Source organism: Macrosteles quadrilineatus, unplaced genomic scaffold (assembly GCF_028750875.1).
Source record: "Macrosteles quadrilineatus isolate MER2022 unplaced genomic scaffold, UCM_ALF_1.0 Scaffold_1__1_contigs__length_201487025, whole genome shotgun sequence".
Taxonomy (NCBI): domain Eukaryota; kingdom Metazoa; phylum Arthropoda; class Insecta; order Hemiptera; family Cicadellidae; genus Macrosteles; species Macrosteles quadrilineatus.
In genome coordinates, this window is record NW_026542594.1 from 129,995,100 (window position 1) to 130,010,535 (window position 15,436).

The window sequence follows — 15,436 nt, forward strand, 5'->3', positions numbered from 1 at the left end:
GAAACAACAATTCTAGTTAAGTTACAAACATTGAGAAACTTACAACTGCAGCAGATGAGTTTATGGCCTAGTATGAAGCCTGAGGGTCAGGGCGAGGACCCTCAGAGCCCTGAGGCCCATTATAATTGCTACCGGTTAAAAGCTTACGTTTAATTGTGATTGTTTATGGCCTAACTGCTACCGGTATTTATTTTTGTATTATCTTATTTAAGTTTATACAATTGGATTATTTATCAGTAAACTATATTGATAGACCAATGTTATTTTTGTTAAGTTAAACAATTATTTTGGCTTCCTTATGATCAGATTATGTCAGTCAAATATAAGCCTATATATCAACAACCGTTTAACTTAGTTGCATCCAGTCCTGACCAAAAGGACCTTATTTGTCTAAGCTATACCGGTAGATTTAAGTAAAATGTTATGGGTATTAGAATAAGCATAACATGGGCTATTAATTAACAGCTGTGTCTAAGGAATATGTCGGCCTTAGTCACTAACAAGACTACAAGATCGCACCACTTGTCCTAAACTCATCTCCATTCATACTTCGGCTTAAAATAACTACTTTGTATGGTCGCCATTTCATTGAAAAGTTTATTGAGCGGAGCGAGCGAAGCGAGCGAAGCTCTTTGGGATCAACTTCAATGCAAACAATATAACACCATCACTCAATAACGGCTGAACACATTTCAGCCAAACTTAACAAGACTACTTAGACTAATAATGAGATGGTTTGTAAACAAACAAATTTCAATTAGATAATGCTAATGCAATTTAAAACGAACTTAAATTTTTAAATTTTTAACATTAGGCTTATGGGACTAAAGTAGCTATGACAGTTTTTTTGTTTACAAGAAAAATGTAAACAAGAGAATCATAAGGTATTTCTGAACTTTCTATACTTTTCTTTTAAACGTTTTTAAACCATTCCTATGATTTTAATAAACAAGAAAATGCTGTTACAACATTTTTTTAAGGCGCGGAATTCACTGAAAATCGAGAAAATATACGGAACTACTTTCTCAATGCGCGGAGCATAAACAAGGAGCGGAGGGATACGGACCAGTGACTACTTTCTTGGGATGGGAACCTATTTGTGTTGCCAGCTGATTAGAAACAGCCTATGTTAGAAATCAGGATTTAATAAGCGATATATCGAACCACATCGAAATCGATATTTAATCCGATAATACATCACAGATTATATTATGTTGAATTACATCGACGGTGCAGTAAGTTATTACACTTATTAATAAAACGCAGATTGAACACTGATCTAATTTAGGCATGTGGGGAAGGTAGGTCGGGGTTTATGAGTACTCGTGACTACATTAAATGTTTTGAAGTAAGGTTAGATTAGGAAGGTAAAGTGTAGGTTATAGGTAGGTGATCGAGTTGTTTATTTGTGTTGCACCATATAATTTTTATCTTTTGGAATAGTTGGTTAAATGGGGAAACGATTTCAAAAATGTTTGCATATGGTCTTAACAAACCATCTACTGTATTCTAGCATTGACTTTATATAAAGTCAATGATTGTAGCAAATTACTACATAAAAACCAAAAGAAAAGAACATTTGGATTTGGACCTTTGCCCATTGCAAAACTAACATATAATTTATGAAATGTGAAAAGTTGTACATCATTAAATACTATTCTGTAATATTAATAATTGTTCGGCAAATCCTCATTTTAATGGCTCGGCTGAAATGGAATCTGCATTTTATGAAACAGTAATTTGGTAACAATTCAGTAATTTCAAATGTTGATAACAGTAGCCTATCCTATATAAATACTGTTATTTGATTGCCAAGAACGGACTATACATACGTCCAGTTATAACCGTAATAAGTAAATAATTAATTACCTGTACTTATAGAAGTACACTTTTAACCACGGTTATCTTTGACTATCAATACAACTAGACATTCCATCCCCATGTTAAATTTATAGCCAGCTTTTTCATCAAAATCTTCTGTATCCAATGGTCAATGGTTTTATTAAGGCCAGTATTAAAATGCCGTCTCTAAATCGTCCCAATAATGGTGGAAGACCTACATTCCAGTTACATTACAATCATATCAAGAATTCTTGGTATTAACAATCATAAATTATTTTCAGCAAAGAAAGCTGATTTTAACCGATTGCAAGGGTTGAAATGAAGACCAATGTTTATGTTGCACAGTTGAATTTAAATGTCAAATTTTCCCTCCTGATGTTATACTTTAATACTCACGTGTTTTTTTAAATAGTTACTGTTTTTTATACTTAAATACTTTAAACCGATTGTAAGGGTGAAAAATGAACACCAATGTTTTTGTTGTAGGCTAAAGTTGAATTTGAATGTTAAATTTCCTTTCTCTTTTTTATACTTTAATGCCCTTTTTGGATGTTAATATCAGATTCCAACTACTGTAATATTTTCCTGGTCAAAACTACCAATGCACTTCTGGAAGAGGTGTCTGAATAACAAGATGTAGTAAAAACAAATTTGAATTATTACAATTATAATCAATAAAACAAGCATTAATACATCTATTGACTTTTTTACATTTAGTTACTTATACAAATATCAAATCACGTTTGTTCCGCTCAACTGGCTTTCACCTCTCTGAAAGCAACCCTAGTTAAAGTATTCTATGGGCATTAGGCTTTAGATTACCAAAGGCTGTGATTTGTTTATTTATTTATTTATTTATACATGCCAACGGCTAAGCCAATACATAGATGAAAAACAAACTGAACAATAGTCAATAATTCAATACTCAATAGAATACAAAATACATAGATGAAAAAAAAACAAGCTGAACAATACAATACTCAATCTATATAAATAAAATTAGAGTTTTGTCTGTACATTGCTTAGAATAATGAACTTTTTGGTTATTTTTACATTTCATAGGTCAGAGAAACCGAATCAAACCTTATCTCAATTTCTGTCTGTCTGTCTGTCTGTCTGTCTATCTGTCATTCTCTTGGTAACGCTAAAATACGCACTTTATTACAACTACTCCTCAATAACTATAGCACTGTCCCGCCTGAAACTTATTTTCCAAATACTATACATATATGAGATGGTTTTAGACGTATTTCATCGAATATGAGACAGTTAGATATTTAACAGTAAACCCTTGAAAATCAAGTTTTTGTCGATTTTTGACGTGGAATTTCTGGAAGCCCATGTTAACCTTATGAGAAATGAAATTATTGAATCTTAACAGCTGTTTCAATTAAACAAGTTGGTTCTGTTCTGTGATGTTCAATAGCATTAAAGTTACAAGGATTACCAACAGGGTGCAGCACTAGCACTATTATTTCTTTTACATTTATGACAACAGCTAATTTGCAACCTGGAGGCGAGTGAGCGTAGCGAACGAGCTAACCTGAAGGCAAGTGAGCGTAGCGAACGAGCTAACCTGAAGGAAAGTGAGCGCAGCGAACGAGCTCCAACATACAGGTGAGTGAGCGTAGCGAACGAACTTCAACCAGGACGTGATTGAGCCATGCAAACGAGATCAGATAGTAAAAATAAAAGTAAGCCTACCGTTATAGGATCGACCGGCAGACACAGAGGTAATTTAACCTTTTATTGATTGTCATACCGATCCGGAACAACAAAAAACAACATAAAATGAAGCTATGTATAATAGTTTGGCCAGCATATCTTAAAATATGCAAACCAACTGCTGTTCGTTATATAAGAAGGTTTCAACTGAATATTATAAGATCCCCGTGCGTAGAACGGGTACACAGCTAGTATAGAATACAATAAATAATCTGACAATTAATAAGTTAACAAAGACTATAGATATAACAATAATAAATATAACAAAGAGCAAATACAACAATAGAAATTTTTTAACAAAGAATATATATAACAATAGGAATAGAGGCGTTGAGGCTAGTCCAACATCTCCACCAGGGTTGCTTCGGTTGTCCTCCTTATGGGTGTAGCTGTCGGCGAAGAAGTCGACATCACGAGCAACTCTGTTGCCCAGCCTGAGGATTCTTGCCAGAGGACTGTGAAAGTCATAAGTGGTGCCTCTGAAGCGACGGCCGAATAGGTCCCTGGATCTTGTTATGGTAGGGATTCTGATGTCTATTTCTAATAGCAGCTCTGGACAGCATATATGGCCCCTTAGCAGCTTGTACAAGAGACCAACATCAGCAACGCTGCGCCTCATGTGTAATGGCCGGATTTTCAGCTCCTCAGCCAGAACATCCGTTGGCACCTCCCGATAGGGGTATCCCTGACACACTCCCACCAGCCTCAAAAATCTTTCCTGGATTGCTTCTAGACGAGTGCGTCCACCAACTGTATACGGAGTCCAGATCGGGGAAGCATACTCCAGACACTGTCTCACCATTGCACAATACAGAGTTTTCAATGCAGATGGGTTATTCATACCTTTGGTAGAACGAGAGATGAAACCAACCAGCCTGTTAGCCTTGCTGACTATAGAGTTTATATGCTCGTCGAAACTCAGATCGCTGCTGAATATCACCCCCAAATCTTTTGTGGACGTGACTCTAGGAATACTGTTCTCTCCGAGTATGTACATGAAGATGTCTGGATTCTTGGAACGATGGAAGGTTAATATTGAGCATTTTCCAGGATTGATTTCCATCTTGTTGACATTGCACCAGGCAAAGACACTGTAAAGGCATATTTGAAGGTGTATTGAGTCCTCTTCCGTCTTAACCTCCGCAAACACCTTGAAATCATCAGCAAACGCGAGACATCCAACCTCGATAGAATCCACCAGATCGTTGATGAACAAATTAAATAGGTAGGGTCCCAAATGTGAGCCTTGTGGTACACCTGAGGTCTGGTGAAATGGTTGCGATTACGAAGGCCCAAGCCTAACAGTCAACGTGCGCCCAGTTAAGTAGTCCTCCAGCCAGGCAAGTAGTGGTTGTAGAATGCCATAGTCCCTAAGCTTTGTCGCGAGGATCTTGTGGTCTACTTTGTCGAACGCTTTGGCGAAGTCGATATAGGCGACGTCTAGCTGGAGACCTGCTCTAAAGGCGGACAGAGCTCTCTCTTGAAGCAATAATAAATTTGATATTGTAGATTTTTGGGCGACAAAACCATGTTGATTTGAGGAGATAATACCTTCGATGAAGATCTTCTGTCTGTCCAGAACCAAGCTCTCGAATACTTTACCAAGTGCAGAAAGGATAGTGATAGGGCAGTAATTCTTTATATCACTGTGATCACCAGATTTAGGAAGGGGAACGACATACCCATGCTTAAAGGCTGCAGGAAATATGCCTTCAGCCAAGGACTGGTTGAATAATAATTGCAAGGGTTCAGCTAGCAGATCGCAGCCGAAGCGCAACAATGAAGGTGGTATGTTATCGGGGCCCGCACCCTTTGAACCATCCAGTTGAGATAACTTGACCCTGACCTCAGCGAGTGAGAGACTAACACTGCAGATGGTATTCACTGAGTAAAAGTCAAAAGAGGGGGTTGTGTCTGATGCAGTAGAAAAACCGATCCCAGATGCTTCGCAAATAGTTTGCATTTTTCCTGTTCATCCTCGGTAAAATATCCATCCAGATGCATTTCCAATGTGGCATACCCAAAGATTTCCCGGTAGACTTTACATGACTCTAGAAGGCACGGAGATTTGTAGGAATACTAGACTCCACTGCATATATGTAGTTAGCATAGCACGCTCTTGAGAAGTCCTTACACCGACAACGAAGGAGGTAGAAATTATTATAGAAAGTCATACAAGGATTTTGCTTATACCTCTTATGGGCTATTTTCTTCTCTATTGTAAGTTTTATTAGCTCCCGCAAAACCCATCTTGGGAAACGGAAAATACCCATCCTCTTGCTGGGACTAAATTGAAGAGCAGCGCACCTAAGGAGCGAGGTGAAATGGTCGAATTTTGTGTTCACATCCACTGAAGAATATATGAAGTCCATTGGAGAGCTGGCAATTGACCCGAGAGCGGCCTGCAGATTACATTTTCTAAGGTCCGGCACCACGACTCTAGTAGATTTAGCAGACACTGTGGCGTGGAGAATAGTGGTAGACAGGGGAGGATGATGGCAATCTGGATCCAGGAGAAAGTCCACAGACTCAGAAACCCGAAGCGATGGATCCAAACTAAAAACAAGGTCTAGCGTCACACCTCTGTAATTCGTAATAGAGTTGACTTGAGCAAGGGAATGGAAGGAAGCCATGTCTAGCAATATCCTTGAAGAGTCTGAACCGTTAGGATATTCTACAAAGTGAGGCAAGTTAAAATCACCAGCTAAAAATATGTGAGCAGGGTCTTTAATTAAGAAGAGTGCTTCATTGATCTGAATATTGCACACAAGCTGACGAAGGTGAACCAGGAGGAATGTATGCACAGCTGAGGAAAATGTTGGTGCAATAATTAGTTTTAAGGGCTATGCACACACACTCGAGATCATCAGCAGACAGAAGAAGACGACTGGGTAAATCCCTTTTTACAGCCACCAGCACACCGCCCCCGGAAGATTTATTACTAGTGAAGACGTCTCTGTCACGCCTATAAAGAGTATAATCCGCATTTCCCACACATTCAAATGAGGATATTTTCAGATGATAAGTTAGTTTCACACAACATAACGACATCATGTACACAAGTAGCAAGTGCATTCTGAAAATTCACCAACTTTGATCTCATACTATTGACATTTTGAAAATAAATATTAAGGTTTTTATTTGGCTTGCTGTTGGCAACAATTAGTTTTTTGAAACGATCTTAGGCGTACCATTGACGTATTTAATCGTGAGATTTTTTCACCGGCCTCAAGACGATCTTTAAGAATATTCCTAAGTTCTTGCAAAATATGTCTTTCTCTTGGAGTGCGGTCACGTGATAGGGATAAATTCTTTAAGATATTATTGCCATCAATATCCTCTCTGCCAAAAGTTTTGATGATCTGGGACTGGGATACATGAGATTCGGAGAGCATATGCAAAAGCAGCGGCCGGGTTTTTCCTTGTGAAGTTTTACCCAGACGAAACCATTGTGTTTCATCAACAGTTACAGTGGAGTGGACTTTTTCCAAAAGAGCATTAACTACCTCCTTGTCTCGCTGTTTGGATCCATCAGAGGTGACAATTTCACTTTCATCGACACCATGAATAATGATATTCCTTGCACGACGGCTGCGATCAGAGGATTCATCGATAACGGCATCAAAATCAACTGGGTCTGTGCTCTTCTGACACTCCTTTAGCTGCTGGACTTCTGTTTCAACCTTAGTCAATCTAGGTTCAAAATCATTTATCTTTTCCACGACTACTTTTAAGTCAGATTTGATTTGGATAATGCCATCCGTTAAAGTCTTTAACTCATCCTTAGTAGCCAACGAAGATAATTTATTGAGGAAAGTATCGATCTTCGATTCTAAGGAGACACCAGGCAAGGTGGAAGTGCCCGGGTCGCAATCCGCTTGGTCGCAGAACCACTTTTTGTTAGAGTCGCTGGCATAAGAGTTGTATATTGAGGTGCTCATAGGTATACAGTCCTTGTGAAACCATCTGTTGCAGTTTCCGTCGCACTGTAAGGACTTGGCATCGTCGCTGACAGTTTTCACACAAATAGGACAGACCTCAATCGGGAATTTTGATGCCATGTTTGCGAATTCAGCAATGTAAGCAGAGATTAGACGAAAAACTAGATTAATTGAGTCCTTATTGGACTCAGCTTCTGCGAAGATCGCCGAAATCTAGAAGGCTGTGGAGACAGTCTAACGCAGGTTCGTTGGCTCAGTCCAGTTCAGTTCATCCGTTCCAACTTCCAATCTTTCAGTTCCAGTCCCAAAGCAGAGGTTATGTTCAACAAGTAGGTTAATTGACGTCAGAGACGGATAGGGCTGGACAAGTTAGGCTGAATACACGTAATTAGTTGATGATAATGGGTTGTTAATATTTTCCCACATCCATCTTACTTTAGATTCAGCGATCCAATACAATTTGTTAACAAGAATTACGGAACTATCCAACAACGGTAACTTTTGAACCGTAATTTTTACAGAAATGGGATTTGTAGGTACCATTTTGTTCAGAATATAAAGGACTATAACATACTAATTTTTTATCAAAATCGTTCGGGCCATTTTTGGGAAAATCATATTTTTCCGTTATTTTATGGGGTTTTATGGGAAAATCCCCATTAAAAATAAAAATTTCTAAAAAATTAAAAAAACTATCAAAACTGTAAAGACTATAACATACTATGTTAAATCAAAACCGGATTTTTTTCAAAAATCCTATTTTTCGTTATTTTATGGGGTTTTTATGGGAAAATAACATATTTGACCATAACTTTTGAACCGTAATTTTTACAGATATGGGATTTGTACCATTTTATTCAGAATTTAAAGGGCTACAACATACTAAATTTTTATCAAAATCGTTCGGGCCATTTTCGAGAAAATCCGATTTTTCCGGTTTTTTATGGGTTTTTATGGGAAAATCCCCATTAAAAATAAAAATTTCAAAAAAATGAAAAAAACGCCTGGAGATACTATTGATTAGAACCTACATACCAAATTTCATCGAAATCGGACCACAGGTGTGGTCTCTAGCTCTGTACACATCCAGACACACAGACACACACACACACACAGACATCACTTCGAAAACCACTTTTTTGGGTCCAGGGGGACCCAAAACGAATATATCCACTCAAAACTCAAACTCGAAAATTTTGACGAAAACAATACTTTCTCCATATACTATGGTATAGGGGGAGAAAGTAAAAAGAGGGTATTTGTTTACTTTAGGGGCTTCTAACGAATTTTGAAAAATATGTTTTTTTCTCATTATTTGGCCTATTTTGAACACTTTTTACATTTGGCACTTTTGGGGCAAACGCATATTTCACCCTGAAAATCGCGTTTGAAAATTTTTTTCAGCAATTGCCATTTTTACTTTGAAAATCAGGTTTTCCCCCCCCCTTGCCTTTCTTTAAATGTGTTTTTATTGTAGTAATAAGCAGATGTTATGATTATTATAACCTAACCTTGGTTTAACTAAAAATCCGCTATTTTCGGCATATTGCTAACCTAAGCATTGGTTAGGTAGGGTTGGGTTAGGTTAGGTTAAGTTAGATTAGGTTAGGCCTAAGTTAGGTTAGGTTAGTTGAAATATAGTTAGGTTAGTTTAAACGTAAGGTTAAATTAGGTTAGGTTAGGTTAGATTTCAAATATTCAGGTGATTTTAGGCTAATTAAATTAAATAATAACTTAATAACTAGCCATACCTTACCTAACCTAACCTTGGTTTAACTAATAATCCGCTATTTACGGCATATTGCTAACCTAAGCATTGGTTAGGTAGGGTTGGGTTAGGTTAGGTTAGGTTAGAGGTTAGATTAGATTAGATAAAGTTAGGTTGGATTATATTCAGTTCTGTAGGTCCCAAGTAATAGTAAAAACACATTAACACTTAAAAGTGCCGTTGACATGTTTGAACATGAAAATTGCATTTATTTCAATGTTAAGCAATGGCGGGAATTCCCGTCATCAGCATCCAACGTGTTAAGAGTAAAAACACCACTCAAATTTTTAGCACTTTTTGCAATTTTCAAACGCGATTTTTAGGGTGAAATAGGTGTTTGCCCCAAAAGTGCCAAATGTAAAAAGTGTTCAAAATAGGCCAAATAGGCCTAATGAGAAAATTACATTTTTTCAAAATTCGTTAGAAGCCCCTAAAGTAGGCTAAACAAATACCAAAAATAGGCCTAACTTTTAAGGTTCTACGCCTATTTTATCGCTGTATAACTTAGCCTAATCCCATAAAAACCTAATCTTCTCATTTGTGGACTGTAGACTAAAAATAAGGGTAGGCCTAGGCCTAGGCTACATAGGCTAGGCCTCGGCCTAGGTAGGCTACAGAAAGTAATAATGCCAATGCCAATGGGATGGTAAAATGTTGGCCAATAATAAATTATTTTAACCTCACCTTGTAGCCTAGGCCGATTAGCCTAACTTAGGGTCAATAGCAAAATGAAGCCAACTTTAAGTACTTATTTAGAGGATTTATGTATTAAACTGCCTTATATTAAGCTTCCTAATCGTACCTGTAAATCAAAATTGTTTTTAATTTAACACTTTTCTAGCGGTCAATCAACTAGGAAAAATCATGATCAGGTTTCATTTTTTTAACGCGATTGACATTCCAACTCCATATTGGACTATTGACTATTACTATTGACGACTTATTCCCAAAACGTTAACGATCAGGATCGGGAAACATTAGAGAGAAACAGAGAAGTTTTTTGAAGTCTATTGATTTACTTCACTCACTAGTCACTACCTAATCACTACACTACACTCAACTGACTCACTACACTACTCTACTGGTATTCAATTCACTTCCGTTCTTCCGTTCCGTTCACGAATAGAATTATAGCTCAGTGGTTCCGTTCCGTACGTACGTAGCACGATTACTACGTGATTGAATCCATTTGAAAATGAAATTGAGGAGTATGTTTTATGGTTTTATCATAGATAAAACATACTCCCTTTTATCTATGATGAAATGTTTCAAGTTTCAATTTAAAGTTTTCAATCGCAGTCCGCACTCCGCAGATTTACTCCTCAGTCTCATAGGAGTCTAAACCTTCGCTATGGCTTGGCTATTAGCATTTGGCTATTAGCTATATCATCACGATGTTGATGTTGTCCTTTGGCACTGCGGAGTGGGGGGAAGCACAATTTTTATTTCAGCTGCAGTGTTTTTAATACGGACAAAATGACACCATTACCGCAACGATACCGTTTATAATCATCGGCCTCGGTGGCCCAGTGGATAACGTGCCGGGCTGAGAAACTGAAAGTTCCAGGTTCGAATCATAACTTATCGGTGACAATAACTTTTTGTCTAAGATTTTTGCATTATCAGCAAGTTTGGTTAGGTTATGACAGTTTTATTTTATAACTAGCTGGCCCGACAGACGTCGTCCTGTCCTAATGTGGTTGTGGTTTTATGTCAAATGCTCGTTCATTTTCAAGATGAGCTCGTTCGCATGGCGTCCTGGTTGAAGTTCGTTCGCTGCGCTCACTTGCCTCTTGCCTTCAGGATAGCTCGTTCGCTGCGCTAACTCGCCTCCAGGGTGCTCCAGGTTGAAGTTCATTCGTCGCTACGCTCACTCACCTTTTGGTTGCAAATTAGCTGTTGTCATAATTTAAGAAAAATATAGTGCTGCACCCTGTTGGTAGCAGGGGTGCCCACAAGGGGGGGCCGTGACGCAGACTGCGTCATTGAAATTCTTGGGGGGGGGGGGCTCAAAAAATTCAAATGGGGGGGGGGTTAATAGCAACAATGTTCAACGTGACGACAATCCAAAATACATTACGAAGTCGCCAGATAGAAAGTGGATTAATTAATGACAATAGTTATATTATTGAATTAAATTAGTTAAAATAGGATTTTAGGATAGTTTAGGATTCGTGTAGAAAGTTTTTATTTAAGATTAGCAAGACGTGAGATCTAAGAGGGAGCGCACGGGATGGCTCAACTGCTGTGATAGTTAAAAGATAACGCGTGGTACAGACACGTCCAGCTACACCGCGACTTAGCACAGCAGAACGCTTTGTTGACATAAAGCTCGTTAAAATACAATCAAGTAGCAAGTAGCATAGGCTACAATACTTTACACTATTGTGTAGATACTCGATTACCTGAGTTAATAGGGAGAGGGGGGGAATGAAAAATACGGTTAATCCAATATAGTATAAAAACAGATGACAAACTCATTAAAACGCTGTAAACAGCCATAAACGTCACGATTTACATTTTTATAAACGAAATTCAATATTGCACAATCATTATTATTGTAAATTTCAAATCATTTATCTTGGTTCAGTTGTACAAACGGAAACGTTTAAAATTGTAGCTAACTCAAACTCAACTAATCACTAGCCAAACATTGTATTGCTATAAATAACGTAAATTATTAAAGGAACCTTTAGAAAGTGTTATAAGGTACTGCTCATGATAGACGGATAGGCTACCGATAGGTGCTGTAACACAGCATAGGAATTGATAGATAAGTAATAAAAAATTGTAAAATTATATTGAGAGATAATTAAAACACTCTTAAAAAAGAATGTAACGAGAACAATCTTGTTATTCTCTTTCTTTGTTCTTCTGTTCTTTAATAGGTTTCTCTTCAATTCATACACGAATTCAACAAGTCGCCATATTTAGGTCTACTCATTGGCCAATCACAGCCTTACTAAAGTTACCATGGTTATCACTCAATCACAGTGTACTAAGCATTATATCGTCATCATTCCCTAGAGCTGTTGTATCTGAAATCTGTTGTAACATAGCGCACAGCAGACAGAAGTGTACGGAGCAGACGATTGTTGGCGCAAGCGTTGTTTCCATTTCATTTTCATCAAAGGAGCTGTGATGTTTCTAAAGGGAGGGAGAGGGGATCGTAATATCGAGAAAGACGCTGACAATTCGTTAAGCAGGTTACGAACGCTGTATGGATATTCTGGCAATAAAAATTCCTTAAATTGAGGTGATTTATGAAACTCTAATTTTATTTATATAGAAAGATAAGTTTTCCAGTCCTGTACAACACTGATTCACGGTCTTTTCCCTGTAATCAAAATTCAAGTACAATTTGATACAAACAGAATCTCCGGTTCCCGACCTGGATGATGGCTAGTTTGCTAGTTATTTAATTTAATTTACAGTTACATATTAGTACTCGTGATAAATCAAACCCGTTATGTAAGCCAAAGCCACACGGTTATTAATCTCACTTGGTTTTGGATTTGCTTACAAACGTGATCGGAAATGGTTAGGGCCTACACAGTATTCTTAAAGAACATTTATGTAAACATATCAGTGACAGCTAGGAAAAGGAATCTTTATCAAAACAGCTGCTCATAATTTCATACATGACGTGTTCTCATAACAGATTATTAGTATTTCATAAATTAATGACGTATGTAGTAAACATGGAGAAAATAAACTTGAAAAATCACACAAAATTGTGTTTTTGATCGTCCGTTATTTTATTTCCAAAATAGTGAGGCCATATTTTAATGGCTATAAGGACTCTCTCGCCAATCTTGTGGATACAATTAAACCATTAGAATCATAATCGGTACTCTAGTTTTCTTTAGAGTAGGCCATGAGTAGGCTGCATAAAATGCATTCTGGGCCGTGACGACAGACGGACATAAATTGAGATAAGACATGTTTCAACTTCTTCAATGTATAAAACATAAATATCCCAAATTATGTACAATTCTGAGCAATTTTCAGACAAAACTATAACTTTATTGATATAGATTAACTGGGTTTGAATTTTAAATATCTAAAAAAATTATAAAACTTCTTTTATAGTTTTACAAATAGTGCTGGGCGGGGGAATAATGTTTCTAATTTGTTGTGTACATCATTTATGGGGGGGGGGCTGTTGCTCAATTGCGGGGGGGGGGGGTTGCGTCATGAGTCTAGGGGGGGATGGGCACCCCTGTGGTAAGCCTATTAACTTTTTAATGCTATTGAACATCACAGAATCAAATTGTTTAGTTGAACCAGCTGTTAAGATTCTTTAATCTATATATCTATCTATCTCTATATCTATCTATCTATCTATATATTAATAGGCAAGCATGTTTCTTTAAAACCTTTTTTCTCAGCTCGTGTGCATCGTAGGGAAAATCTACGCATACCGTTGGAAAGCTATTTTCCTGTAGGTGTGCAGAATCCCTTTATAAATTTAAATAGGCTCAAAGATAAGCACAAAAAATAAGTTTAAAAGTTGTAAAAAATTAACATGGATCTTATGCGTTGCTATGCTGGTTACGAAATAACAACGAAATATAAACAGAAAATCAAAACAAATGGAGGAAACTCCAATCACATGTTTTATTTACAGTGTGGGGTGAAAATAGTTAAGTGAGTACATTACATATTTTTGGTCGAGTTTCGACCACAGGACGACCACTAGTACTTATTTAATACGCAAGCACCCAAGCAGGATTTTTGTGACAATTAATCCTCCGAAACTACTGAACCGATTGACATGTTTTTGGTCTCATTGGATAGATTGTAGCCTGAAGTTGTGCAGGAAACTTTCTTTTTAGGGAAATAATTAGAGAGTGAGGCCCTGGGGCCCTTTAAAGTTTCGTATTTCTCCATAAGATTAACATATGGGAAACAAAAATTGTTATGAAACTCCAGCTGTTGTCAGAAATTAAAAGTGAGAAGAAGAACATATGTTGTAAACCGTTAATAAGTTTGCTAATTTAACAGTTTGCTACAAACATTTACTGACTTGGTTGAAATGAAATGTTTACTATTTGAATTTAGGTTGGCGTAAATATTACAATGGAAAAAGTGAGAGAGCCTGGAAAAATTGATATCTTAAAAAGAAAACTGAATTAACACTGTGTTGCATTTCTTATTTATCATTGAAAGAGCCCATTTGCAAACTATGGAACCATAGGAAAGTCATAGAACACCACCAAGGAGAAGAAATAGATTTTTCCTACAGTTACCTAACAATGTACATGTTCTCTCACTGATTTGAGAAAGCAAAGTGGCCAATTCGCTCATCAGTGAGACAATGTTAACATTGTCTCACTCTAATTACTTTGTCTCACTCCAGATTTGCAACCTGAAGGCACGAAATAGTGGGCGCGTAACGTGCAGGCAACGTCGTATCACTGAGCTATAACATTATAACTGGAGTAACCACTCTGTGTTCAAAAAACGTACCACTGTTTTTGCTAGTTTTGTTTTAGAGTTTCGTTTTGTTAGGTTGGCCGGGTGATCGGGTTGGTGGGACTTGTCAAATTACAGGCAAAATCAAGATGGCGTCATCCTGTTTTGTTGATATGTGGTAAACAAAAATCTCTGCCAACTCAACATTATGATTGCAATATAAGTTTATTTATTTATTTTACGAACAAGAGCAACCCATTTAAACCGATGGTCGTTATTTAATCAAATGCCATAGGCCTATTGGCCTAAACCAATATCTCCAAACCAGGAAACTTGACTAGCCTATATTTACCACATAGTTTGAAAAGAGGTAAATAAGTTAGTATTTATTTACTATCAAACAAAAACCATTTATAATATAACTTTAAATACAGAGGTTTTAACGTGCAATAACTTGAATAAGTTTTTGATACAAGTCCTTGAAATAACGGATAACATAACCCCAAATGAATAGTATGGTTAGGTTAGAATGAATTGGAATTATTTGACAGCATCCCACCAACCGATCACACGGCCAACATAACAACACGAAACACCAAAAACAAACCAGCCAAAACAGTGGTACGTTTTTCTCTAACGTTTAACCAGAGAGTAGTGACTCCAGTTATAATCTATATCTCAATGCGTCGTATGCGCGCGAAGTACGTTGGCAGCACTGGCTGTAAATCAGCTGGTCAGCTGT

At 37.2% G+C, this 15,436-nt stretch overlaps 2 protein-coding genes across 3 annotated transcripts in view; both read right to left on the bottom strand.

Moving 5' to 3' along the window:
* Nucleotides 1-10,282, bottom strand: part of LOC128984907 (uncharacterized) — a 109,909-nt gene extending 99,627 nt beyond the window's left edge. Inside the window, exon 1 of one of the 2 annotated variants that reach the window (XM_054404288.1) lies at nt 10,079-10,282. The gene's annotated coding sequence lies outside the window, so the exon portion shown is untranslated. The remainder of the gene's footprint in view (nt 1-10,078) is intronic. The other variant, XM_054404280.1, reaches the window with a different exon arrangement.
* LOC129000582 (uncharacterized) lies at nt 68-4,630 on the bottom strand. The gene is made up of 2 exons (XM_054427545.1): nt 3,914-4,630; nt 68-109 (listed from the first exon to the last, which is right to left on the bottom strand). The coding sequence occupies exons 1-2, from the start codon at nt 4,628-4,630 to the stop codon at nt 68-70; spliced, it is 759 nt and encodes a 252-aa protein (XP_054283520.1).
* Nucleotides 10,283-15,436: the final 5,154 nt, after the last annotated feature.